At 40.5% G+C, this 27440-nt stretch overlaps 2 protein-coding genes across 4 annotated transcripts in view; one reads left to right on the top strand and one right to left on the bottom strand.

Annotated features, from left to right (window-relative positions):
* Positions 1 to 25857, top strand: part of Cbl (E3 ubiquitin-protein ligase CBL) — a 134625-nt gene extending 108768 nt beyond the window's left edge. For 2 of the 3 annotated variants that reach the window (XM_076442720.1, XM_076442719.1), the window contains 2 exons: positions 5113 to 5703; positions 18527 to 25857. In XM_076442720.1, the coding sequence (XP_076298835.1) occupies positions 5113 to 5699 (587 nt within the window). In that variant the 3' untranslated portion in view covers positions 5700 to 5703; positions 18527 to 25857. The remainder of the gene's footprint in view (positions 1 to 5112; positions 5704 to 18526) is intronic. The other variant, XM_076442722.1, reaches the window with a different exon arrangement.
* LOC143217957 (uncharacterized) lies at positions 12487 to 18539 on the bottom strand. Its single transcript, XM_076442728.1, has one exon. The coding sequence runs from the start codon at positions 14305 to 14307 to the stop codon at positions 12616 to 12618; it is 1692 nt and encodes a 563-aa protein (XP_076298843.1). The 5' UTR covers positions 14308 to 18539; the 3' UTR covers positions 12487 to 12615.
* Positions 25858 to 27440: the final 1583 nt, after the last annotated feature.

Raw genomic sequence — 27440 nt, 5'->3', positions numbered from 1 at the left:
AAGGCCAATAACTTCGATACTTTATCCGCCCATACCATAAATTTGCATGTCACATCTGAGTTGCCGACACTTCTTAACCCTAAAGCCTAAACCGCAAAACTTTAAACTGTAAATCTGACCCTGAGAATTACCAATGGGATAGAATTACATTCGGCACTTATGAGACTCACCATTAATTTATTGATCCAACAGCAGCGTTTTCGCTTATCGAGAAAGTACTTCCTTGTGCTTGCCATCCTTTATTCTTAGAGAGCTTATAAGTGGATCGGATGATAATAACATATGCCGTATAATATCTATATTTGTCTTTTTGCGGCAAAATATTCGGGAGTTTTCAACTCGTGATTTCCTGAAGACTTTATTATTTGCCTCTTGTGGCTCTTCTGAATAGAAACCAATTGGCAGTTCAAATGTAGCACTTCACTTCAGTAGTACTTCACTTCCATGTTGCAGTACCTTATGAACTCATGGAGGTAGTTTATATACCATGGATAAATTTTAATGCACAATTTAGCCGTCTCCGACAATATTCTTTGAATTTCACATAATCAGCTTTCTTGTCGCATGTAATTACCTGAAGAATGTTATGCAATCTTGCGATAATAACCGCGTTTACTCCAGTCACTGCAGCAACTGATTCGGCTTTTCTAAAGAAAGTTCGGGCCACGTTCCCAGTATTTGATGTACCAGCTCCTTGTTTGACAACATTAACTGTGATTGATAGCTCTTTCAAAGAATTTTGCGTATCGGAGTTATTGGGCTTTGTAGATAAGGATTTTTCATTGTGACAGTTAACGATTTCCGCGCAGTACGTCATCAAAGTATAGTCCTTCATGATCATTAAAAAAAAATTCCATTTGAATCGATGAAAAACTGAGTTGTCGGCAGATTTTTGTCCAAAAAGATCGGTTTCTGGCCTACTGTGCGACGGTGCTGCCCTGTAAAACGACATTGGCCAGCAGTGATGTCAGATTGAGGTTGAAACGAACCTCGTTCCCTCTCTCTCCGGGATCTCTCCACCTTTATCCCCTTCCACTATCCTATTCCACCGTTCAGTCTCTATCGCGCACGCGCAACGTGTCACATATTACTCTGGTCACCAGAGAGGGGGTACTTGATTCCCCTCGATTACTGGCGACCTGGCGACACTGCTGTCTGGTAACGCTGTTCGCCAGCCACATCAGTACGACCAAAGCCCTGCTCCAACGGACGGCAGAACAAGTTACAGCTGCGCGTACAGACGCACGTCAGAAATTGAGCCAATCCTGCCTTGAGCAGCTCGGAGCGTAGCTTCGACAGTATTCTGACCGTTCTCCGCTCTAGGCAGGGTCTGCTCATGGCAGGCCTGGTTGTCTGGGTGCAAGCCAGCTCAGAGACAATGCAAGATGTAAACGCGCGCTTTTCATATGGAAACTCAACCTTCCGTTGGGCGTAATATATCTGGACCGCCGAGTTCGGGCGCAATGTGCTTGACGGGCACACATTCAAAAAACATGATAAACACCTAATTAAGTTCATTTATACAACTGCTGTTAGGGAAATAGTGCACTTGCTGCCGTCTATACTCGTAGTAGTAGTAACAGTTACTGCCGGGGAGGGTCGGCTCGGCCGCCCCTCGCTTCCTCAAGGCACACCGATCTTTCATCACCAGTATCACAATTGGCGCTGCCGGCACTCGGCCCTTTTTTAGCGGGTTGCAGTTATATATATATCCACGTTTTTCAGCCGTCTCCTCTGCTTTATTCGGCCCGGGCCATTTTCACAGTCGTCGACTTACTGGACGGGTCGGTCATCATTGATGAGACGGGCCATGCTACCTAATTTGTTAGTTTTTGAGCTGTTTTACGGCTCGGTATGAACGTCGGGCCCCCTCACCTTCAGACTTGCAGGGTGTCTCGCCTGCACTTTCAGACTCCCCCCACTTCACCATATTTTCATGTCGAATATGTCAAGTTTTTGAAGCCCGTCCCTACTCTGCTTCCGGATAGGCCAGAAACCAGAGATGGGCAAAATTTTTATTTTAATAAAAATTCCGGGTACTGAATAAAAGATACAAAATTTTTATTCTTTATTCGCGGGCTTGAATAAAAAAGTAACTATTATTCAAAAATTATTAGAATAATTTTTTATTCACCGAGAATTTATTCAAGCTTAGAATAAAATTTTTATTCTTTATTCTTATTCTTTATTCTTATTCTTTTTTCTCGAAAATGAATAAATCCATGAATACTTTCGGCCAGCTCGAGGCTACAATGAACACGACCGACACCCGAGGGTCGAGCCCTGAGGCCTGAGCCCAGAACACAATAGTAGTGCAATAAACACGGCCCGACAATCCCCCGGCGAGCCAGGTAGCTCGGCATGAAACCGCTAAGGAGCGAATGGTGAACTTATTTATTTTCCGTGCTACCCTCACGAAAGTCACACGAGCCAATTCGTGGCGTTCTGCCGATTAAGAAAAGCCTAAACTCGACGGAATTAGGACCGTTTCTAGTGGTTTTATTAATTAAAGTATGCTCGAAATTTTTATTCTAATAATTTTCTGGCCATCACCGCGCTAGCGCGACGAAGCGACGGGGACTTGGGACGCCTTGGCCAAGTGGTGCAATAAACACGGCCCGACAATCCCCCGGCGAGGCAGGTAGCTCGGCATGAAACCGCTAAGGAGCGAATGGTGAACTTATTTATTTTCCGTGCTACCCTCACGAAAGTCACACGAGCCAATTCGTGGCGTTCTGCCGATTAAGAAAAGCCTAAACTCGACGGAATTAGGACCGTTTCTAGTGGTTTTATTAATTAAAGTATGCTCGAAATTTTTATTCTAATAACTTTCTGCCCATCACCGTGATTGTCACCGGGATTGTCGGGCCGTGTTTATTGCACCACTTGGCCAAGGCGTCCCAAGTCCCCGTCGCTTCGTCGCGCTAGCGCGGTGATGGCCAGAAAATTATTAGAATAAAAATTTCGAGCATACTTTAATTAATAAAACCACTAGAAACGGTCCTAATTCCGTCGAGTTTAGGCTTTTCTTAATCGGCAGAACGCAACGAATTGGCTCGTGTGACTTTCGTGAGGGTAGCACGGAAAATAAATAAGTTCACCATTCGCTCCTTAGCGGTTTCATGCCGAGCTACCTGGCTCGCCGGGGGATTGTCGGGCCGTGTTTATTGCACATCTATTGTGTTCTGGGCTCAGGCCTCAGGGCTCGACCCTCGGGCGTCGGTCGTGTTCATTGTAGCCTCGAGCTGGCCGAAAGTATTCATGGATTTATTCATTTTCGAGAAAAAAGAATAAGAATAAAGAATAAAAATTTTATTCTATGCTTGAATAAATTCTCGGTGAATAAAAAATTATTCTAATAATTTTTGAATAATAGTTACTTTTTTATTCAAGCCCTCGAATAAAGAATAATAGTTATTTATCTTTTATTCAAAAATTTATTGAATAATTTTTTATTTGAATACTGCCCATCTCTGGCAGAAACCTGCCCACACCCTCCCCTAGGGCTAATCCCTCCGCCTGTGCTATGAGTCTATTGGGAGTACAAATGCAGAGGACCGCGTATTGTTTTGACCATTGGGAAGAAGTTACTGCTACTTCGGATCCAATCCGACTTCATCGAAATCACGGCTGGGCCGAGATATCAATTCCATACGGTCTTCACCTGCCGAACCTACTTCGCGATGGGGTTGAGAAGGAAGGGTTCACCAACTTCACCGAAATCTGTCTCCTGAGAGATTTGATATCAGGTTCATCGAGATCTTCCTTCTTGGGTGGGCTTGACACATCCTAGAAAATATGGCTGATTGTTTGGATGTGACCATCATCCTCGGTTCTGGTCGGTGTTCAGCTATTAGCTCCGTCTACCCGGCCTTTCCCTGAAAGGTTTCTTAATTCCGTTTTTGCTTTTTTTTCTTTTCTTGATTCCGTTTTTAGTAGGGTTCGTGCCCAGTTTCCACAGTGGTACCATTTGTTCGCTGACCACCCCCTTTCCTTACTCTATCCCCCAAACAGGGGAGATAGAGGAGCGGTGGGTACCCTTATGAGGCGGGATGGCCAACTTGGGCTTCCAACAGTTCACCGATTCCCTGGATAAAGGGGAAATTGTTGCCATTAGTTGCCCTATGACCCCGACAGTAGGTACCGAGCCCGTAGCAGAAGAAAAAACCACCTTGGAAATTTATGCCACACTCGGGAATCGAACCTTGTTCTTCCTGCTACGAATCGGACACTCTGCCACCTGAGCCACTGACCCGCCGTTTATACTCGTAGGGCCGCCCTTTTGGGCCCTCCCCAAGGGTGGGGGTGACTACTGAGTCTTTTGTGTTTTCCAGATACAGTAAAAGCTCCTTCGCTGTCCAAAGGCCGGGGGTTTGAGCGGACAACGATTGTGCCCACGATTTAGGACAACGAACGAGCTTTTACTGTACTTACTTGCTACCTGAACCTTCGGCACTGCGACTTTACGATATGATCTGTTGGATTTGGGAGGCTATGTTGAATGCATTGGTTGAAAAACCTTCTAATTGTGCTAAAATGTGCCACATGTTGACTGCAGACCGGTCTATTAAAGAAATGGCAATGGGTCGATGCTAAGAAATATATAGCTTATCTGAACAAAACTTGAATAACTTCCCGTATTGACGGTCAAAGACGCGAACTAAGTGGTAAGGATCGTTAGAGCACGTCAAAACAGGCAGCTACTGGGAGGGCCAAGTGCCAAGGTCGCCTGGTGTGGGGGTAAGGTACCTAAATGTTCACGCTGTGCCTCTCAGATCGGTTGCGCCCGACGGAAGGTTCATATTAGTATTATGAACACGTCACAGTTCCACGTGTCATGTATCAGTCGTGAAGATTGTAAACAAGAACTCCTGGAATGTGAACGAAGTACTTATAAAATTCAATGAATTGCACTTGAACTTTGTAGAACGACATTGTAATCTATCTAGACACGAGTGGTTGTTATCGCCTGTGAAAATGTCATACTTTATGCCCGAGCTTGGATAATTATCGCTCTTGATGATATAAATCAATGAAAAGCGTTCGTTTATGATAATGCGAAAGATTCGAGATTCTGACGATATACTCATATGTCCGATTTTGTTGCCGCAGTGAATTCCGAGGCAGGCTACGACATGCTGCACCGAGCGTCGTCGCCGTCGCCAGCGCCGCCGATACCGCCTGCGCCGTTTCCGGTTAGCAGAAGTCACGTGCGTCGATCGCAAGGGAATCACATAGCCGTGGCGCAGCCACAGCCGCCCACATTACCTGAGAAACCTAGTCGTTCGAGCGGCGCGTCTTCGACGTCGAGTCAAACGACGTCGGGCAACAGCGTGCCACCGGTTCCGCCGCCGTTATCGGTGCCGCGACCCCCAAAGTCCGGCAAAGAGCACAATAGACAGGATCACCACTACGAGAACACGATCGTGATACCCGGTACGAGACAGCACGTCGTGAGGAACATTAATCTGGAAGCGAATACGGCACGATTGTCCGCCCTAATGAGAGGTAAGGACGATCCCACCGGTTCTGCTAAGCCAGAATCCGCGGCATACGAGAACGTCAACGTCGAACACATTTCCAAGCTGACGGCTCTCGGATTCGCGCAAGACGCCGTGATTAGAGCGCTCGTTATAACTAGGAACGATCTTGAAATGGCTTGTGACATACTGCACGAATTTGCCACGAAATCGTCTTGACCAGGTATGCGTAAAAATGCAAACCTACCAAACAACAAAACCTGCCTTCGAGTAACTCATGCGATATACTACCTTCAATCATGCCAACGATCAGCGATACATCCATCTTATCCATGATTCTCTTAATCAGTAGTAGGCTGTTGCGATGCTAGATTGGTGAATCCGAAGTGTCTTCTTAATAGTTTCAGTGCCAGCAGAGTAGCCTCGCAATAATTGGAACCGCTGTGCTAAGTAACGCTAAGGTTAACATGGTTAATGTTTGCAATCACTAACGAGGAGACCTCGCGTATCGAGAACGCCGGATCGCAACGAGTTCTTGTGTGGACATAGCTTACGCAACATCGTGAACTATCCGATTGGTTTTATCCGCCAACGCGAACCCGTTTTCGAGAAAATCGATTTTGAAATGCGACATATGCGTTATATTCCATGAGTGAAAACCTCTTGTCACAGCAATCGGTGACCGAGCGGGTTGAGCCAGTGATGGTAGGTAAGGCGCTTTTTTCGCGCATGCGCGACTATTCTAACCTCAGACGGCCTCAGTCATGTACGAAGATCGGGTACCTTCGGCACCTCGCTAATTTCGCATAATTTCATAATGTTATAGCTGGCGTCAAGACGAATCCAACGACCTACTTTTTTATGACCCTGAGCCCATAAATAACGCTGCAATATTTTATTCCCGTTTTTCGGCCCACTGTGTGACAGCGGCGCGGTGCGGCGTAGGCATAGGGCGCCGCACAGTGGTCTAAAACGCGAAATTTAGTGACATTTTGGTATAACTTTTAAGTTATTAAAGATATCGACGTGAAATTTGGGGTGTAGGATATTAACATGTAATCTTTTTTAATAATGTATAATGTGGTATACTTTTCGTTTATGTAATAGTTTTTTTTACTATTTTTTAAACATATTTACAAATTTAACAACCTTTAGCAAATTTTTTTGAAACGGAATACATTCAGCTTAGTCAATATATTATTTTTCTAAATTTTTGAGAAATCGCTATTTGAATAAAATTTGTTTCTTGATTTTCCAAAGCCTCCGGAGAAAAATCTGATCCTTATAAATTCACAATCTATAGTACCTGTATAATGCACAAAGTGAAATGTAAACAATAATAAAATCTATTGCAAAATTTGCCACGGAACAGACAAACAGACGAACAGACAAACAAACAACAAACAAACAAGAAAGCGAGCTAATAAAAACGTGGTAATAAATATAATAAATTCAGATTTGTACGGAACGCCTCCATTCTTAATAAATAACAAATAGCAGAATAATAAAGGAAGAAATGTTGAACACGGAAAATAGTTAACGTAATAAATGTCCAACTATTTATGTACTTACCAAATATTAGTGGAACGATATGTTTTATCACGAACGAGATATAACAAACACAAAATATAAATATAAACGCAATATAACAAACACAAATTATATAACAAATACAAAATATAAATTACTGTAAACAACGTATGACTCGTGCTGAGTTAAAGTATGTTGCAGTGAGTGTGTGATGATGAACGAAGTGACAACAATATAAAGGGCATAGCCGGATAAGGTAGTCAAAAATGCCCTTGAGCCGAATTTTATCGACGATGTGCCATTCGATAGAGCACCAAGAAAAAACATACTGTGCAGAATTTCAACCCTGTATCTCGATCGGGAGGGTAGTTATGGGGTAAAAACGAAAAATCAGTTTTTGGCCTATTTTACCTAGTTAATGACGCTTAAAAATTCTGAAAAAAATCTGACACATGTCAAAAATCCAAATACATACTTTGCAATTGGTTTCAGATTTTTAAAATGGAAATCCTGCTTGTAAAAAATCAAAAACCTCAAAAAAATCGAAAAAATGCAGATTTCACATGGAAGTTTTAGAGTGACAACATTTATATTTTTACAGTAGCAGTATATTGTTATAAGTATTGTTCATGAATTTTTTCAGATTTTTCGGTTTGGTGCGCCGTTGTTAAAAAAAATAAAAACCGATTTTTTCGACGTTTTTTCCGCGAAGAACTAAGCTAACCTTAAAATTGTTGCGTTCTATTTATTCTGTAAGTCTATCAGGCTCTGGTAAACCTTGAGCATTCTACAGAAGTAATTAAAAAATGAAATCAACTCAATTAATATTTCTACAGTATGAACATTACATCTAGAAATATCACTCACTCAATATCAACTCACGTTTCCAACAGCTCAAATGGCTCAGCGTGTTAGGCGTTCGACTGTTGATCTGCTTATACTAGGTTCGCTCCCGGCATAGGTATACATTTTTTTTACTTGATTAATTCTTTTTTTTTATGTCTAACTATATAATAATCAATGGTGTGTTTGTAGATTTCTTTTAGAAGCAATATCTACATATTCAAAAAAAATATTATAGGTGAAATTCGCAAAAAAATTATAATACATAGCTTGTGCGGATCTTAATTATCTCAGATTCATTTTATCGTGTTTTCTGTAAAGCATATTTTATTTTATCGATGAATTGAAAGATTTATTTATGTTGAAAATTGGAGGAACTTCTGGCAGTACTCGACATTTTCAGCAGTAATTCCATTTATGTGTCTTCGAGTTTTAAATACTTTGTTATACAGAAAAGAAAGAAATTCAAGTTGTAGAAATGGCTCTATTGTTGTTTACTTCTTTTATGCGGAACAGCAATTGTTGTGTATGTACTACTCAGGGTTGCTAATGAAATATTTCACAGTGAAAGCAGATGTTCCGATACTTGTCAAAGTAAACTAACGAATCTATAAAAGCATATTTAGAATGACAAACTTTTGATGTTTCATTAACTTTTACCTTTGTTTACTTTTATACGTTTACCTTTTCTTTTCTTTACTCGCCTTACGACTCTGTTAGACACAACTACTATATTGGTGTATTTTACCTTAAAATACTTTTTAAATATTTCAATATTGCTTTTAAAAGAATTCTACAAAAATATCCTTGACTAGTGTGAAGTTAGATATAAAAAAAGAAGAGAATTGATGAAATAAAAAAAATAGACCTGCGACGGGCGCGAACCTAGCATAGGCCGGTCCACAATCGAACGCCTAACGCACTGAGCCAACTGAATTGTTGGAAACGTGATTTATATTTCTAGATGTAATGATTATACTGTAGAAATATTAATTAAGTTGATTTCATTCTTTAATTACTTCTGTAGAATGCTCAAGGTTTATCAGAGCCTGATAGACTTACAGAATAAATAGAACGTAACAATTTTAAGGTTATCTTAGTTCTTCGCGGAAAAAACGTCGAAAAAATCGGTTTTTATTTTTTTTAAAAACGGCGCACCAAACCGAAAAATCTGAAAAAAATTCATGAACAATACTTATAACAATATACTGCTACTGTAAAAATATAAATATTGTCACTCTAAAACTTCCATGTGAAATCTGCATTTTTTCGATTTTTTTGAGGTTTTTGATTTTTTACAAGCAGGATTTCCATTTTAAAAATCTGAAACCAATTGCAAAGTATGTATTTGGATTTTTGACATGTGTCAGATTTTTTTCAGAATTTTTAAGCGTCATTAACTGGGTAAAATAGGCCAAAAACTGATTTTTCGTTTTTACCCCATAACTACCCTCCCGATCGAGATATAGGGTTGAAATTTTGCACAGTATGTTTTTTCTTGGTGCTCTATCGAATGGCACATCGTCGATAAAATTCGGCTCAAGGGCATTTTTGACTATCTTATCCGGCTATGCCCTTTGGAGTAGGCGTGAAATTGACGATCGGGCAAACCAATTCATCGATAGCATTTTTTTCTGAATATTGATGGGAGAAACGGTCGTATAAGATGATTGTTTAAAACGTATACAACGCGTTCGGAGAATTATACTTAATTCTCCTTGTATATTAATATAAACTGTACTAAACGATGGTATAATACTGAACTAATGCATAAAGTATACTGAGGTACGCACTAAATATAAACTGCACAAAACAAAATTTAAATAAAAAGGAAAAAACATGGTATATAACGCTCAAAAAATTGTAGCATAGCATAAAGATTTGAAGTGTTTTAAGTATAAAATGTTGCCAACAACCGTAGTCCCGTTGAAAGCACCGGTTCTCGTTAGATCACCGAAGTTAAACAACGTGGAACGTGACCGGCACTAGGATGGGTGACCGTCTGGTCAAAAACCGGAAAGTGACCCACCCAGGGTGTTTTTCACGTGTTGTTGGCAAAAGGTGGTTCGGAACCCACCATAAACAGTAGGTCCCGCTGAAAAGGCGATGGTGAGAGTGGAAAAAGGAGAGGATTGGTAAATGAATTTGAAACCCTGAGGGGACCAAATATCATGTCCATACCATACCAAGTATAAAATGTTTCTTAGTTGTCACGGAGTCCCGACGATAGATGCGAGAACCAATACGCACAGCCGCACGGACGGCTTTAAACAATAATAACTTTTGATATAGGACGATCTAGGAAATGATTTTTGCATGACTACATAGAGGAAAGTATGCTGAAAATATTTCATTTTGTCAAATTCTATGACGTCTTATGACTCAAAAGATATTCCTTGCGAAGTCTTGATAATTTTGCAAATTTTCTTCATTACATTTAGCGTAACATTTTTAATGCATTACAAATACTAATTTTCAATTGACAAATAGTAATTTACAGCGTAAAGATAAACCTTTCATTTAAAAAAAAATTGGAAGGAAAATATTAAAAAGGATCGTCAGGGCATCTTAAAGAAGAAAAGAAATTTTTTCCATGAGAAAGGCTATCTTCAAAACTTCCAACTTTAACTGTTTGTTACACTAATGGTTTTTATTAAATTTTATTAATATTTTCATTTTCGAGGTTGATGGATATTTAGAAAGCAATAAACACTCAACAGATATCTATATGATACAGTTGGTTTTTGGGCAAAATGTCACTAAATTTCGCGTTTTAGACCACTGTGCGCCGCCGAGCAGTTCCCCACAAACTTAGGACGTAGATACGGTCCTGACGAAACTCGCGCATGCGCGAAAAAAGCGCCTTACCTACCATCACTGGGTTGAGCGAATGTGTACCACGAGATTGGTCGGGGTTCGTGTCCCGAGTCGGCATTTGTTATAAATACTTTTTTTTCACTTTCTTTTTTATTTTTCTACGTGCTCTTCAATTTTTCAAATTTCAATTTCAACATCAATTTCAGCTCTTCGAGATTTCAACTTCAATTTTTCAAAATTCAACTTCGTCTTGAATTTCCATCTCAACGTTCTGTTTCAACTTCAATTTTTCAATTTCGACCTCAATTTCAACTCTCCAATTTTTCAAATTTCCATTTCCATTTCAACTTTAATTTCAACTTCAATTTCAACTCTTCCAATTTCCATTTCAACTTCAATTTTTCAAATTTCTACTCTTCGATTTGAACTTCAACTCTTTAATTTCAACTTCGGCTTCAATTTCCATTTCAACTTCAATTTTTCAAATTTCAACTCCAATTTTTCAATTTGGACTCTTCGATCTCAACTTCAATTTTTCAAATTTTTCAAAGTTAAATCAAGCTTTATCAGTAGAACGAATGTGGCATTGACATAAAAAGTGTAATAAAAATAACAATTCCAATTAAATCACTATAAAAATAATAAAAATTGAAATTGAAATCGAAGAGTTGAAATCCATTTCAGTTTCCAAATTGAAGTCGAAGATGAGATTGAAAAATTGGAGTTGAAATCGAAGAAGTCGAAATGGAAATTGCAGTTGGAATTGAAGTTGAAATGCAAATTGAGTTGAAATGTGAAAAATTCAAGAGTTGAAATCGAATAGTTGAAATTGAAGTTGAAGACGAAGTTGAAATTGAAGAGTTGAAGTTGAAATAGAAGAGCTGAAATTGAAGTCGAAGTTGAAATTGAAAAATTGAAGTTGAAATAGAAGAGTTGAGAAGGAAATTGAAGTTGGAATTGAAGTTGAAATGGAAATTGAAGTCGAAGTTGAAATTGAAGAGTTGACGTTGAAATACAAGAGTAGAAATTGATGTTGAAATCGAAATTTGAAAAATTGAAGATTTGAAATTGAAAAATTGAAGTTGAAATTGACGAGTTGAAGTTGAAGTCGAAGAGTTGAAATGGAAATTGAAGATGAAGTTGAAATTGAAAAATTGAAGTTGAAATCGAAGAGTTGAAATTGATGTTGAAATTGAAATTTGAAAAGAGCACGTAGAAAAATAAAAGAGAAAGTGAAAAAAATCTATTTATAACAAATGCCGACTCGGGACACGAACCCCGACCAATCTCGTGGTAGACATTCGCTCAACCCGCTCGGCCACTTTTTTTTTTTTAAATATGTTTATTGCAGGGAAAAATAGTACATTCTTATATTTAGTAGCAACAAACATATAAAAAATACCACGCAATATTGCTTTGTTATTCTAAATGTTCGCTCGCATACGAAGCTCTTAGAATTACTTTCTTTGGACGGTGGTTATGCTATTAGGAACTGTAATAATTATTTACTATATTAGTAGGTTATATATATATATATGCGAAAATGATTTGGAAAAAATTTGGGGCCGATTGGATCATGGAAAACCGGCGCTCAACGAATTTGAAAATTTTTTTTTTTAAATCTTGACATAAATATACGTTGTAATATATCGTTGAATTTGGCTTTTTTTCTCTGTAAGAATCCATATATAGCATAATCAGTTGTTAATAGAAAAAACATCCGTGACCTTGAAAACTTGAAAAAATGACCTTGAAAAAAAATGTTTTCTCTGATGCTATATTCACCTCCTTATATACTACAACTTTTGTTTGAAGAGTTTTTTCATATATACATAACTGACAGAGATATTATATATAAATAAATTCATTAATACGCTCCAATCTACAATAGGAAAATTAATCATGGAGGGATTGATCAGGTGTTTCTCTCTTTATTAAAAAATCTTTAAAAATCCTTTAACAAACTCTGTTTTGTGGCGTCAGGATACTGCTTTCGATATTCCATCACAGTTTGTAGTATATATTGTTTTTCCTCTTCATTTCTTGATAAAAGTTGATTATAATCTTCCATCAGTTTAACGCCCCGTTCAGCGATATCATTGACCACCTTCAGTCCTTGAACTATGTTCATCCCAATTTTGAAATCAGGGTCATTATTCCATGTACAAGGATCTTTTCCTAAAAATGATGTTGGTATTAAAAATTTTTCAAACAATCGTTTGGAATGTGGAGAAATGAAATGGTTTATTTTTTTGTCTCTATATTTGTGTACATCATCTGGACAGATTGTAAATTTCTTTATACTATCTTTGCCATCGTTCTCTGCACTGGCATTCATTGCTTCTACCATATGTATTTTAGTTTCATGTGGTACGGCACTATCAAAACATGACAATGCAGCCGTTTCTGGTGCCAAGTACCATAAATGATTAATTAATTTTTTCAGCGCAGTACAGCTTATTATTTCGTTTTGATGGTAAGCGTACAAATTCTGTAGAAACTCCAAATCTTGCCGCGGTGCCTCTATTGCAAATGGAGCTCGTATCCACGCTTTTAAGTATAAATTTGCAAGGAAAATACAAATGTCGCGAATTCCAGTGACCTCTTTGCTGGTCAAGGTAAATTCCTTTCTAAATAAATATATTTTTAAACAATATATGGCCTTGGCCATCCATCGAGCGTGATGAAAAGCTCCCGGAGCTCGAAAAACGTAATTTTCGGCACATTTTCCGCCTAAGAAAATAATTACGAGTTCTATGAATTCTCGATAATCTTCCACTGGTTGTTTTTCGCTTTTTAAAGTTTGCATTGCAAACTCCAGCACTTCTGTAAGATTGTTAATAGATTGATGGACGTACTCGTCCTCAATTCCTGCTATAAAATTTGCTTTATTGATTTGGGGCCAAACAGCTTGAAAATGTTTAAAAATAGGTACATTTGGCCCCGATGATTTTTCCAATTTCTCATCATATGCACTTCGTAATATGATTTCGTATATATGATGCCGACAAGGAAAATATATCAATTGTCTTTCGAATAGATTTTCAAGAAGAACACATGTGCCTTGAAAACGTCCCATATTTGATGAGGTTGTATCACAACATAGTGCTTGCACTTTTTCACCTAAATCCCATTCTTCTACTAAATTATGTACCGCAGAGGCTTGATCTTTCCCACTACCGGACAGAAGTGCAGGAATTCCCAGTAGTTGTTCAATACCACTGCAAGTAATCAATATAGGCAATCGATCAATTTTCTCTTTACTTTCTAAAGCTGGCAACAGTTTCCCATCCCAATGTAGTGTAACAGCACCAAGCTCACAATTTTTGAACGCTACGCGATATTTCTCTGCAAGTTTTTTTCGAATGTTCGTGCGTTGATGCCGAATAGATGTTCGATTGATAATCAAATCGTCTACGTCATGATTAAGAGCTTGTGCTGTTGCTGTTATTATACGAACAGCATCACGATCGCTTACTTTGCACTTGTCAAGTGTTGCAACAAGTTTATCCGTAATGAACGCTTTTTGACCACGTCTCTTTTTAGGGTTGCTTGGACCAGGTTTATCCACAGGAATATCAATTTCAATATTGTCATCCTGACTTGACACGTTCTCTTCTTCTTGTTTGGGCCACATCTAGGATGGTGTTACGAGCCAGGGCCGCGAGCAGCACGAGTGGCCGGCGAAGGGTTATTACCCTAGGAATATGATATAAATTTGTTAGTTAAGGAACGCGGACGAACCCAATGCGAAATTGGGGAGCCGCTAGGATTATTGACAACGAGGACGAACCTGACGCGAAGTCAGGGAGCCTCTAGGAATGGAGTCAAACGCAGACGAACCCGATGCAAAACCGGGGAGCTGCTAGGAGGTTGTATAATAGCACAGACGAACCTGATGCGAAATCAGGGAGCTGTTAGGATGCGGACGAACCCAATGCGAAACTGGGGAGCCGCTAGGTTGGATAAATCTCTGTTCGGACAATTGGAATGTCGCGAAAGAACCTGATGGTTAATCAGGGAATTGCTAGGATAATTAGTAAGCCTCGTAACTAGTATAATTTAATTGATACAATCCGAGCGGTAAGATTGTATCATGTGGGGACGTTCAATTACTTGGTTAGGATATTGGACGATAATTATGGGTTTAATGAATTTGAGTTAATTATCAAAGAAGACAAATATATTCTTACTATAGAGTTTCGTTCTACAAGTGTATTTGTGTCGAGAATGAACTGAATTTAGAATAGGAAAGAAATTGAAAGGTGATATTACCTAAGCTAAGACGCACGGTGTTGACGCACTGGCAATGCGGGGGACTCGGAGCAACCTTGTCACTGCCTAACAGATTTTAGACCGAACTCGCGGAATCTGTACGGTTAAACTTTGATTCAAAAGGAACGAACGTCCGATCTCACTGGTAGTTGACTTCCGAGATGCAGCACGACGCGACACTATTCGTGATTACGACAGTACTAGCCCACGAGAGTAGAAATGTAAGGGCTTATATAGCCCTGCAATGACGGGTGGTACTTGTCAGTACCCTTCAAGTGAACATTCGTATTTTGTCAACGACCAGTTGGTCGTGCGTACGTTTGGGCCCTAAACTAACCTAAACAATTATGTAGATTTATCTAGGGTAGCTCTGTTCGTTTATCTAGGACGGTTTCTGCCAGAAATGATATTGAACACCTGTTCGTCATCCGTAACAATGGTAACCAAATAGGTAGTTTTCTTAATCTTCGAAAAGGTCCTTATATAGTCCCGAGCTAGTCATAAAATAAAGGTTTGACGGAGGCTCACGGTGCAACGGTTCTTTGCGAATGAATACAATTCTTTACGTTTGAACACGAACGTGTCATAAAATGGTGCGAAAGGCAAATCTCCGTGCTGCTATTCTTTACAAAGGATATACGAACTTTCTGAAGGACTACGGTTCTTTACGACGGAACAGTTATACTTGGAAGGCATTCAAAACTAAAATTCTAAAAAATATACGAATTAACTATTTAAGAAACTGTAGTATTATCAGAAATACAATTATTATATATTTCAGATAAAATTTAAAACGTATCTTAAACACCTGGGTACTTTGGTTCATCTTTCTTCTACAAGATTATTTACGAACGCTTAAAATAAACTCTATTATATCTCTGTCAGTTATGTATATATGAAAAAACTTTTCAAACAAAAGTTGTAGTATATAAGGAGGTGAATATAGCATCAGACAAAAAATTTTTTTTCAAGGTCATTTTTTCAAGTTTTCAAGGTCACGGATGTTTTTTCTATTAACAACTGATTATGCTATATATGGATTCTTACAGAGAAAAAAAGCCAAATTCAACGATATATTACAACGTATATTTATGTCAAGATTTAAAAAAAAAAAATTTCAAATTCGTTGAGCGCCGGTTTTCCATGATCCAATCGGCCCCAAATTTTTTCCAGATCATTTTCTCAACCGTTGTCACAATTCTGGGGGGACCCTTGGAAAAAATCCTTTGGTCGAAAAATAAGGTCCACCCTAATATATATACTAGAGGAGGTATGGGGTGTGGGGGTGGAGGAAAAAATTTTTTCCTTTATTCAAAACCCCCGTATCAGTCTTTGGTGTATTGTCTTAAGACGAACTTATGGCTAATTTAACACTAATCTTAAACGTAGGTTTATATACATATATACATAGAGCAGGAAAAAAAACAAAACGAGAAAAGAAACAATTAAGAAAGGGCATTTGAGCCATCGTTGCTGTACATGGATCTGTGTTGGCGCAGATGTCTAGCTCTTCTGTCTTTGAGCTCTCTCGTATGAGAATCATTTGGGGAGAGCCACCAGCATCTTTTAGGATCAAGACGATGGTAATCGTGGTAATCTATTAAGGGGGTTGACGTAGAGAATTTGAACATCTCTCTGTTTGACTCGAAGTCATGGTGGTGGTACGAAATGCGTTTATTTGCTTTATTCCGTTTCCAGTGATATATCAAGTTTATATTATCAGAATTTTTTGTATTATTCCGGTTTTATCACAGCATAGGAAGGCTTGGGGGGTGATGTAGCCGGTGGAGATCTAACGTTGTGATATTGCTGATGGGATAGAGTTTGTGTTATGTTATTGTTTATGGAGGGGAGTTTGTTGAAGTAAGATCGTACTGTTTTTAAAATGAAGGAGTCAATTCTTGGGATATTTGCCGTGTTGTAGATCGTTTGTTGCTCACATAGTGTTGCCAGTTGGAACTTTGGGTGCGGTAGAGTTTGAGGCATGCTCTTAAGCATTTTCTTTCCAAACATCGAATCTTTTCCATCATTGTATGATTGCAGTTCCCCCAGATTGGGGCTGTGTATGTAATAATTGGTCTGACTAATAGCATGTATAGAATAACTTTTGTTCTCGGTGTTAGGTACTTGTTGTAAAAAATTCGGCTATTTGCATAGAATGCCTGTTGAGCTTTGGTGATTTGTAGTTCTATGTGTTTGTTTCCTCGTAGTAGGTAATCTACATGCACTGCAAGATATTTTAATATTTTTTTATGTGGTATTGGTTTTTGGGTATTAGTGCCGGGGACTGTGGTTGAAATACTGAAATCTTTACTACCCGCTTTCGGTTTTGAAGAAAGTTGATCTAGTGGTTTTCTAAACAGTATGGTCTCACATTTGCTGGGGTTTAGTTTGAGGTTCCATGCCATGTAGTAATTATTCATCTTTTCCGTGAGGATTTCGAGTTTATCGCGAACGGTTTTAACCTTGTTTCCTGAGTAACATGCGATGAGGTCATCTGCGAATAATAAAGCGTACGAGGGTCCACCTTCGCTGAGATCAAACAGATTCGGCAAGTCGCTTAGGAATAAGTTAAACAATATCGGCGAATTTTTTAACTGTACCTTGTTGAAGGCCGTCTTGTATTATAAAATTTGAGGATAGGAGTTTGCCGTCCCAGGTGGCGAAAGTCTTATCTTTGATCATGTCCCAGTTGGTATAGAGTAACCAGCTAGGGCACATTTTTTTGTTCAGTTTGTATATGAGTCCGTTATGCCATACGGAGTCAAACGCCTTCTCTAGATCTAGTAGAGCAGCTCCTACAAAATGATTTTTGCTATTGTGTTATTGAGGTCTGAGAGGAGTTTGTGTATGGCGTGGGTGGTGGAGTGCCGGTGTTTAAATCCGAATTGGTTATCTGGAATAATATTGTTTTTAGAGTTGAAGGAATTTATGTTTTGGTTAATGACTGCTTCGAATACTTTACTTAGACTGTGCGTGAGGCTTATGAGGTAGCTGGAGGAGTCGTGAGGATCTTTGTTCTTTTTAAGGATGGGTAAGACTTTCGCCTGTTTCCACATTACAGGGAAGTATAAGTGGTTCAGTGCGTTATTAAATAATATGGTTAGGTTATGAATCATGTTTCTGGGGAGGTGTTTTAGTACTATTGGCGGGATATTATCGAGCTCGGCCACCGATCACTGTAACAATCGGTTTTCACTCATGGAATATAACACACATGTCGCATTTCAAAATCGATTTCCTCGAAAACGGGTTCGCGTTGGCGGCTAAAACCAATTGGATAGTTCACGAGGGTGCGTAAGCTATGTCCACCCAAAAACTCGTTGCGATCCGGCGTTCTCGATACGCGAGGTCTCCTCGTAAGACACCAACGTGTGCCGGTGGAACGTAAAATGAAACGCAGATCTAAATAGGGTATCACAATAGCTCTATAGCTAAAATGGCAGTTCACACGCACCAATCTAGTAAGAGCATATGCCAAAACAGTTGATAAACTCGACATAGTAGAGAAGATAGACGTCCCACTCCCCAAAGGGAAGCATAAGTATTATCTCAATCAGTCGATCTTCTTTTTGTTCCAGGGTCGAACACAGAGGGGTCATAACTGGCCTTCCTTGTGCACAGAAGCATGTAGAATTTATAAACTCTGAAGCGTGGAAGGAAAGCGAACTTCCACAGCTCAGGGATTCTTGTTCTGCGAGAGCGATACGCATCCCGGAAACAATGAAACGAAAAAAGATTCCCTCTCAAAGTTAGCCGGGCGACGCGCGTCCTCTACAGTTTTGTCTCGAGAGAGAGAAATCACAACTGCGTGGAAAAATTATTTTTGCACGCGTTCGAACAGTGGTTCTTTTAAGTCGAACACGTTTATTGTGGGAAGATGCTCACAGAAGTACCAGTGTTGTATCTCTTCTCCTCGAACATGACGCGCACGCGTGTACACGTATACAAGAAGATTAACAAAGCAAAAACGAAAGAAACAAACAGAACGAAGACTGCTTAAACAAAAAGAAAAAGAAACTCGCGATGAGACACTAATTGTAAGTACTAGTGATGAAACGTTGAACTTCGCGAAACAAGTTCACGCCCGCCGAGTACAAAGTATTTCATTTTAACCGCGGTCGACCGAGCGATTTCACTCGACCATTTCCCCCTCCCCCTCCCTCGTAGCTTTCAATCTTTCGCATGTAGTCTAATTACGTATTTCATTCGTATACTTAAAGCGGTAATTAAAACAAGTATGCTTGGAGGTAGCGTCGCACAGTGAATTGGCAAACCTAGCGGGTCCGCAAACGGAAGCTCCCTCTTCTAGTCTAAATCGGGTCCTGAGGTCCTTGCACCCAAGACCACCTTTATCATCTCACAAACACTTTCGTAACTAGTCTGATAAAAGCAAATTATTGTAATTTACAAGCGAGCCGCTTCGCACTAAACTGTCACAACCCCCTTTGTCGACCTCCGGGTACAGATGTACCTCCTACAATCCGCTGGATTTACTGATGTAGGGTTTACTGCTGCACGGTCTTTCTTCCATAACGTCACGTGGTGCTAGAGACGTAAAGAAACATTACCTTCGTCTTGGCCGGACACCGTGGCCATCAACACCCAGGTTAAGATACTATTATAGAGTTTGTTGCTATGCAGTCTTTTCCCCATAACGTCGCGCGGCTCTGGAGACGAAAGGTGTTGTCTTAGTCCTGGCCACGGTGTATTATAGGGGTGTTACGACTAAGCACCAGTGTTGCCAGACAGGGGTAATCGAAAAGGAATCGAGGAGAATACAAGTACCCCCTCTCTGATGACCAGAGTAATATGTGACACGTTGCGCGACCAGTGTTCCGATATCGTCGAGCATTTCTCGTACGATGGATGACCGCTAGAGGCGCTGCGCGGAAAAAACAGTAACGTATCTATGATGACGAGGTAGTGGAGCCGTGTGCCCTGCGTTTTCAGACAGTTATATTGGCGGGGAAATACCGAAACAATCTGTTCCGGACGAAAAAACTTCAGGACGTGCCCAACAAGTTACAAAATATACACAAATGCACATGTTACACATGTCATTTCAAATTCTGCGGGGTGCTCAAGGTACCCCATTTTATCGAGAATCTTATTTTACTGAGGCTGAAAGCGTCTCTAGCGGCCATCCATCGTACGAAAAATCTTGGACGATATCGGACACTGGTATAGCAGTGTCGCCAGGTCGCCAGCAATCGAGGGGAATCAAGTACCCCCTCTCTGATGACCAGTCCAGCCTACGGCACGGGCACCGTGACCTACGGTCTTAGTGGGGGACGTTGGAGTGTGCGCGTGGTGGTGGAATGGGATAGTGGAAGGGGAAAAGAGGAGGAGAGTAATTGAGGCTCGATTCAGCCTCAACTGGCGACACTGGTAACTAATATTCCATCTGGTGGCGACCAGAGAACTAACCTCTATCTATCACACCTTTCCGAGAGAAGTCCGAACCAGTGTTACCAGACATAGATAATCGAAAAGGAGTCGAGGGGAATACAAATATCCCCTCTCTGATGATCAGAGTAATATGTGACACGTTGCGCGACGAGAATAGAGTGGGGCTGAGTGAGGCAGAGTGAGGCGAATGGGAGACACGTTGCACGTGCGCGATAGGGACTGAACGGTGGAATAGGATAGTGGAAGGGGATAATGGTGGGGAGCCTAGAGAGCCTGGAGAGGGAATAAGATTCGTTTCAACCTGAATCTGGCATCACTGGTCCGAACACCTCTACATATAATACACCGTGGTCCTGGCAAAATATCCCAACCATCGAATGTCCAGGCCAAGAAGCACGTCAACATTGAAAGGATTTAACTACGAGATGGTAGGGGATGTTACAGGGGTCCGCAAGGTGCGAGACGCTACGGAGGAAATGTAGAGCCTCGCTGTATCGTTACCTCCAGGGAAACAATGAATCGCATGCATCCACGTAAGCGTACAATAGGCCAAAACATCTACGCGTAGGCTGATTGTAATTCCCTCTCCGATATTCCTCTTTCTCATCGAGTCTGTCACCAGTGTTCCGATATCGTCCAGCATTTTTCGTACGATGGATGGCCGCTAGAGGCGCTGCGCGGAAAAAACAGTAACGTATCTATGATGACGAGGTAGTGGAGCCTTGTGCCCTGCGTTTTCAGACAGTTATATTGGCGGGGAAGTACCGAAACAATCAGTTCCGGACAAAAAAACTTCAGGACGTGTCCTACAAGTTACAAAATATACACAAATGCACATGTTATACATTCATTTTTCAGAATCAAATCTTTCCAAATTCTGCGGGGTGCTCAAGGTATCCCATTTTATCGAGAAGCTTACGTTACTGAGGCTGCAAGCGCCACCAGCGGCCATCCATCGTACGAAAAATGCTGGACGATATCGGAACACAGTGTTCCGATTGAACTCACCGTTTCCCGCGCATGCGCGGCAATTTCAACTTCAGTAGCGTAACCGTTTCGATGAAATCGGGTAGCTTGAGCACCCCGCAGACTTTTAAAAAAGACTTTTAAAAGTATTAGCAATACTTAACTCGTTCCGCGTCACGTCTCTCGTCCATCAGTCGTCCCATAACACCGGTACATTCCCGCCAATGACTGCCTCAAGGCGTCAGGGCCCTGGCCGCTCTGCTGCGTCATTGTAGATACGCTACTGTCCTGGCCCAGTGATGTGATCAGACCCACCGTAACTCGCGCATGCGCGGCAATTTCAGCCTCAGTAGCGTAACTATTTCGATGAAATCGTGTAGCTTGAGGACCCCGCAGACTTTTATAATTGAAACTTATTCTTTATTTTGAGGATGGGATAGGGAAAGAGCACTGCAATAACTACGCAAAAGAATACATAATCGTCTCTCGTCCATCAGTCGTCCCGCCAATAACACTGGTACATTCCCGCCAGAATAACTGCCTCAAGGCGTCAGGGCCCTGGCCGCTCGGCTGCGTCATTGTAGATACGCTACTGTCTTGGCCGCGCATGCGCGAGTTACGGGGGTCTGATCACATCACTATCCTGGCCGCGCATGCGCGAACAACGATGGCTTCAATCGGAACACTGTCTGTCACCAAGAGGAGGAATATCCGTTACTCTCTGTTCGAAAAAGCGAAATATCATTTGAAGTGTACGTGCTTCCTAGAACTGAGTTCGCACGGGATTTTCGTCGATTTCTTTTGTTGCATCGCGCGCAGCGATTAGCGTATTTATCGAATGTGATACTTATGTTAGCGTACGTGTGTACTTATATACGTACGCCGCTATCCTCGACCGCACTAAAAATAAACCTGTCGATACAAGAGAAACGAGACCCCGGTAATTATAGTGTATCCGCGTTTTAGAAGGAAAAAAGCTAAAAAGAACAAAAAAAAATTACAAGGGTATTTAAAGTAATCACGTTCTCTGTAGTTCTATTAAAAACGGAACGAACGAAACCAAATATGGCTGACCCGCGAGCATGTTCGCAGGTGTCTTCGTGTTGATCTGTGTTAACCGGGAAAGTCTTATATTTATTTAATCGAGAACTGTTAGATTTTCTATTGTATCGAGTATATCGGAGCAGAGCTGTGGACATTCTATGTGCATCCATTTATTTTCTTACACATTGATACGATTGAAAAAATTGATAAGTTAACCCTTAAATGCACGATACATTTTGTTTACAGTTTCTATTTAGCAAACATTACTTAAAAAAGAGTGTATATTAAGGGAAAAATAAGGGGAAAAGTCACATCTTTGTATACTTTGCCATATTTGAGGTTAGAAAATCTACGACGCATGAATGACGCGCACCGTGTATACAAATACATGTGAGCAGTTTGTTGCCTTGTGGCAACAATGCGTAAAAAGCATCCAAACGTTCATGCAGTGAATGTAGAGCCAGAAAATGCATTGTTGCCAAACGGCAACGCAATGCATTTCAGGGTTAAAAGGTTTTGCTAAATCAAATATACAGAAACATCAACCGGTTAACAGATCGACGGCCGAGCAACGGAAGGTTGTTTACTTTTACGAAGCTGTCGAGCGGACATGATTTCTAGAATGATTCAAGAATAAAACAATACTCGTAATTCTTAAAAGTTTTCTCTCTCGCGAGGCGCGTTTAAATATGTACGATCGCAACGGCTGCGCCCATGCAATCCCGTGGATTTCGTCGTATCGATTCATATCTTGTATTGTTGAAAGGTCGCGACGTTCTGACGTACGTGTGCGAAACTGGTTTCCTTTTTCTGTCGCGTATATACGATAGGTTAATCGACAAGGCATAATTCAGGAAAGTCATACACGAGTTCGTACATCGAAGCAATTGTAAACGGAACCGATCTTATCTCGCGATCATACCAAAGGTACGTTATTGACCGCCGCCTATGGGACGTGAATAATTCGTGAGAGCCTGCGAGTACCAGCGAGTACTGTATGCAGTGTTCCGATATCGTGCAGCATTTTGCGTACGATGGATGGCCGCTGGAAGCGCTGCGCGGAAAAAACAGTAACTTATCTATAATGACGAGGTAGTGGAGCCCTGCGCCTTGAGACAGTTATATTGGCGCGGAAGTACCGAAACCAGTGTGTCCAGAGAGGGGTAATCGAAAAGGAATCGGGGGAAATACAAGTACCCCCTCTCTGATGACCAGAGTAATATGTGACACGTTGCGCGACGAGAATAGAGTGAGGCAGAGTGAGGCGAATGGAAGACACGTTGCGCGTGCGCGGTAGGTACTGAACGGTGGAATAGGATAGTGGAAGGGGATAAGGTGGAGAGCCTGGAGGGGGAAAGATGTTGGTTTCACCATCAATCTGGCCACACTGACCGAAACAATCAGTTCCGGACAAAAAAACTTCAGGACGTGTCCTACAAGTTACAAAATATGTATACACAAATGCACATGTTATACATTCATTTTTCAGAATCAAATCTTTTCAAATTTTGCGGGGTGCTCAAGGCACCCCATTTTATCGAGAAACTTACGTTACTGAGGCTGCAAGCGCCTCTAGCGGCCATCCATCGTACGAATAAAGCTGGACGATATCGGAACACTGACTGTGTGTACGTTTCTGACAGCGCGATTGAATCCGTTTTAGAGCGGGGGTTCTCGACCCTTTCGCGTGACAACGCCCGACCATAATTCTGCGGATATACATATACATATATAAATTTATCTTTTATCTTTCTACGATCCCGTTAGTGATCTGGTTGAGAATCCCTGGCACAAAGAAATCAGGGCACGTGTCACAGGTTTATGCTCTCGCGAGATACACCACTTCGAATGGCCTTGTTCCACAAACGAATCGCGGAAATCCGATGAAACACGATTTAGCGTCGTTCAACCCTTAGAAATCGGTCGTCTCTAACGCGGTTGCTGGGGCTCGGGTCAACGCATGCTCTTGCTGGTGAATTTTTTCAATCGCATCGTTCAAGAAACTTCTCTCGAGTACATTGATCTTACAATTAGTCAATTCTGTCAGTTCGTAACACTAGATTTATAGGTGTACTAATATTTTTAATTTGCGATCATTGAGATTGTAAAGATACATCCATGAGGGATTATTCAACAAATTTATTTGTTTGGGTATACAGGGTGTCCCACCCGATTTCGACATCTTGATATTCTCGCAGCAAAAAATGTTTCAGCAGAGGCTTGAATGGTATCGAGTGGAGCATATTTTGATGTTATTAGTTTTTTCGTGAGTGGACGCGTAAAGGTCATATAAAGGTCAACTTTATTTTTTTAAATGGAATGATTTTTGACGTTTTTATTAGCTCGCTTTCTTGTTTGTTTGTCTCTTTGTTCGATGGCAAATTTCGCAATTGATTTTAAACTAACTTCCCGATGAGCTAGAGGCTTGAAATTTTAAACATAGCTCAGAACTGGATGACAATGCATTATTCAAAAAAAATTTTTTTAAAAGTATCCGTTTCGGAGAAATAACAATTAAATATTTACCTGTTCACCTCCCTGCGAAACCTACGTCATCGCGTTCAGCGATCGCCACGCCGCGCGACAGCGCTCCCTACTCCACTACACGTTCCCACTCTGACTCATCCCCACTCCACTGACCCGCTTCGCACCCAGTGATGGGATTGTTGGCGCTTTTCACGCGCATGCGCGACGACTCTAGCCTCAGTCAAGTACGAAGATCGGGTACCTTGGTCGCCCTGCTAATTTCCCGCCATATAGTCTCCCACTACTTTCCCCCCCAGTAGTTCCCCACATTCGGACGTAGACGTAGACACGGCCCTGACGAAACTCGCGCATGCGCGCGAAAAGCGCCAACAATGCCATCACTGTTCGCACCGAAGGAGCTCAGTGTGCGTCAGTATGCGTTTGAGCTCCGTGCGGTGTTTACAAAGTTACTACGTATTATTATACTATAATGTTTGTTTACCAATCGAAAGGACAGTTCCACCGAGATTTTCGGTCGAACCTTAATCTTTGACATTTTACCACGGCGTTTCGATATGACGCCAGTGTTCGGCAAATTTTATTTCAAATAATAATATATAAACGTGTGATTTTAATTGCAAATAATAACTAAACTTTTTATTTAAATAAAAATTATTTAAATAATTCCAAAAATGATGCATTTAATATTTCTTATTTGCAAATAAAAGATTATTTGGTAATTACTGCGAACAGGTCTGCGTCCTCCAATTTTGATGAAATTTTAATATGTTATACAGCAACACATTTTGAACAACCTTTTCCTTTTCCAATATAGGGGGTCCGCTTTTAGTTTTCGAGATATTTGCAGAAAACTATCGCTAATACTGTTTTGAATTTTTCGTATTCTTGCACGCTCCGCGGTAACGTAAGCCTGTCCCGGCGCGGCGTTTGTTTACATATTGCTTGTAAACACGCTGCGGAGATGAGAGAAGAAACAGGGTCTCACTCTGACCATCTAATATATGTATAAAAATGGATGTTTGTGTATATATATATATATATATAATTAATAGACTTCGAAACTGTTTGACCGATCAACATGAAACTTGGCACATATATGTATTTTTTCATGGAGAAGGTTTTTACGCTATTCAATTTGTTGTAACTCGCCGCTGTAGATGGCGCTGCAATACATCAACTTCTGTACCGTTGAACCTATCGCTATGAAAATTGGTATACATAGGTATTTGAGAACGGGGAATCTTCTATATAAATAATATATAGTATATAATAAAATCGTGTCTGTCTGTATGTATGTATGTATGTATGTATGTTTCTAACGGCATCACTTGAGAACGGCTCAACGTAGAAAGCTGGGACTTGAACCATTAGACGCGGCGTTTCATCGGGAAGGTTTAGGAACGAACCGCATTCAAAAAAGTCTATTGGTTCAAAATTTGTGACGTCATTAGTGAAAAAAGTCAACTTTTTCGCTCTCTTTTGGGCACGTTTCTGCTTATAACTTTTCAACGAATGGACTTTTTTGAATGCGGTTCGTTTTAGTTCCTTCCCGAAGAAACGCCGCGTCTAACGGTTCAAACCGCAGCTTTCTACGTAGGTGAGTGCGAGGGTGAGAGAGAGGGAGAGAGCGAGAGATAGACAGAGAGAGAGAGAGAGAGAGAGAGAGAGAGAGAGAGAGAGAGAGCGAGGAGATCAAGAAGAGCGAGTGAGAGAGAGAGAACTACAAAGCAACGCGAAAAGCGAAATGGAATTGAACAAAATAGATTATCACAAACACGTTCAATACGTATATGCTTTTAATAAATACTGTGCCACAGCAACGCGTGGCGGGGGAAAGCTAGTACATATATATAGGATGAGCTTTCAGTTTTGAAAGACTACTCCTACATTTTCGTATGCGGGGTCGGGCCGGCCCTCTCCGCCCCCCGCCACCTGACTAACTAATTCTGATCGCATAATCTTTTCATTGTATATAGCCGTCACATACAGAATTTAAACTAGTAATGGAAACAAGCGAAAGAACAGTTGCACCGAAATTCTCTGTCGAACCTTTATCTTTGATATTTTACCACGGCGTTTGTTTTCGATATGACGCGTCGCAATACCACCGTCTGAAATTTACCACATCTCTCTGTTATAATCTCATCAAAATGTTCAAAATCGATTGTAAAATTTCATACATACAAGACTAAAAAGCAGAAAATAATTATTTAAATAAAATTAAATTTTTAAAAAATACCACGTTTTTAAAATGGACTAAAAAGTATAAAATAATTTTTCCTAGCCCCGTACAGACTCCTAACCACGTACAGATAATCCTGAAAATTTGTGATTGTGAATTTTTAACAGCTACGCAAATACTTGTAAGATTCAAAACGAAAAACGTGGGGCGCATGCAAAAGATAATTGATGCACGAATAGTTCACCCAAATTACTAAAAATTTTATTGCTTCGCAAATGATATGAACTCTTGTGTGAGATTTCTCAACGGCTGCTACTCTCTACATTCCTTACTATTATCTTGCGCCCCACAGTTTCGTTTTAAATCTTACAAGTATTTGTGTAGCTGTTAAAAATTCACGATCA

Source organism: Lasioglossum baleicum, chromosome 18 (assembly GCF_051020765.1).
Source record: "Lasioglossum baleicum chromosome 18, iyLasBale1, whole genome shotgun sequence".
Lineage (NCBI taxonomy): Eukaryota > Metazoa > Arthropoda > Insecta > Hymenoptera > Halictidae > Lasioglossum > Lasioglossum baleicum.
This window is presented reverse-complemented; position numbering and strand designations above follow the sequence as displayed.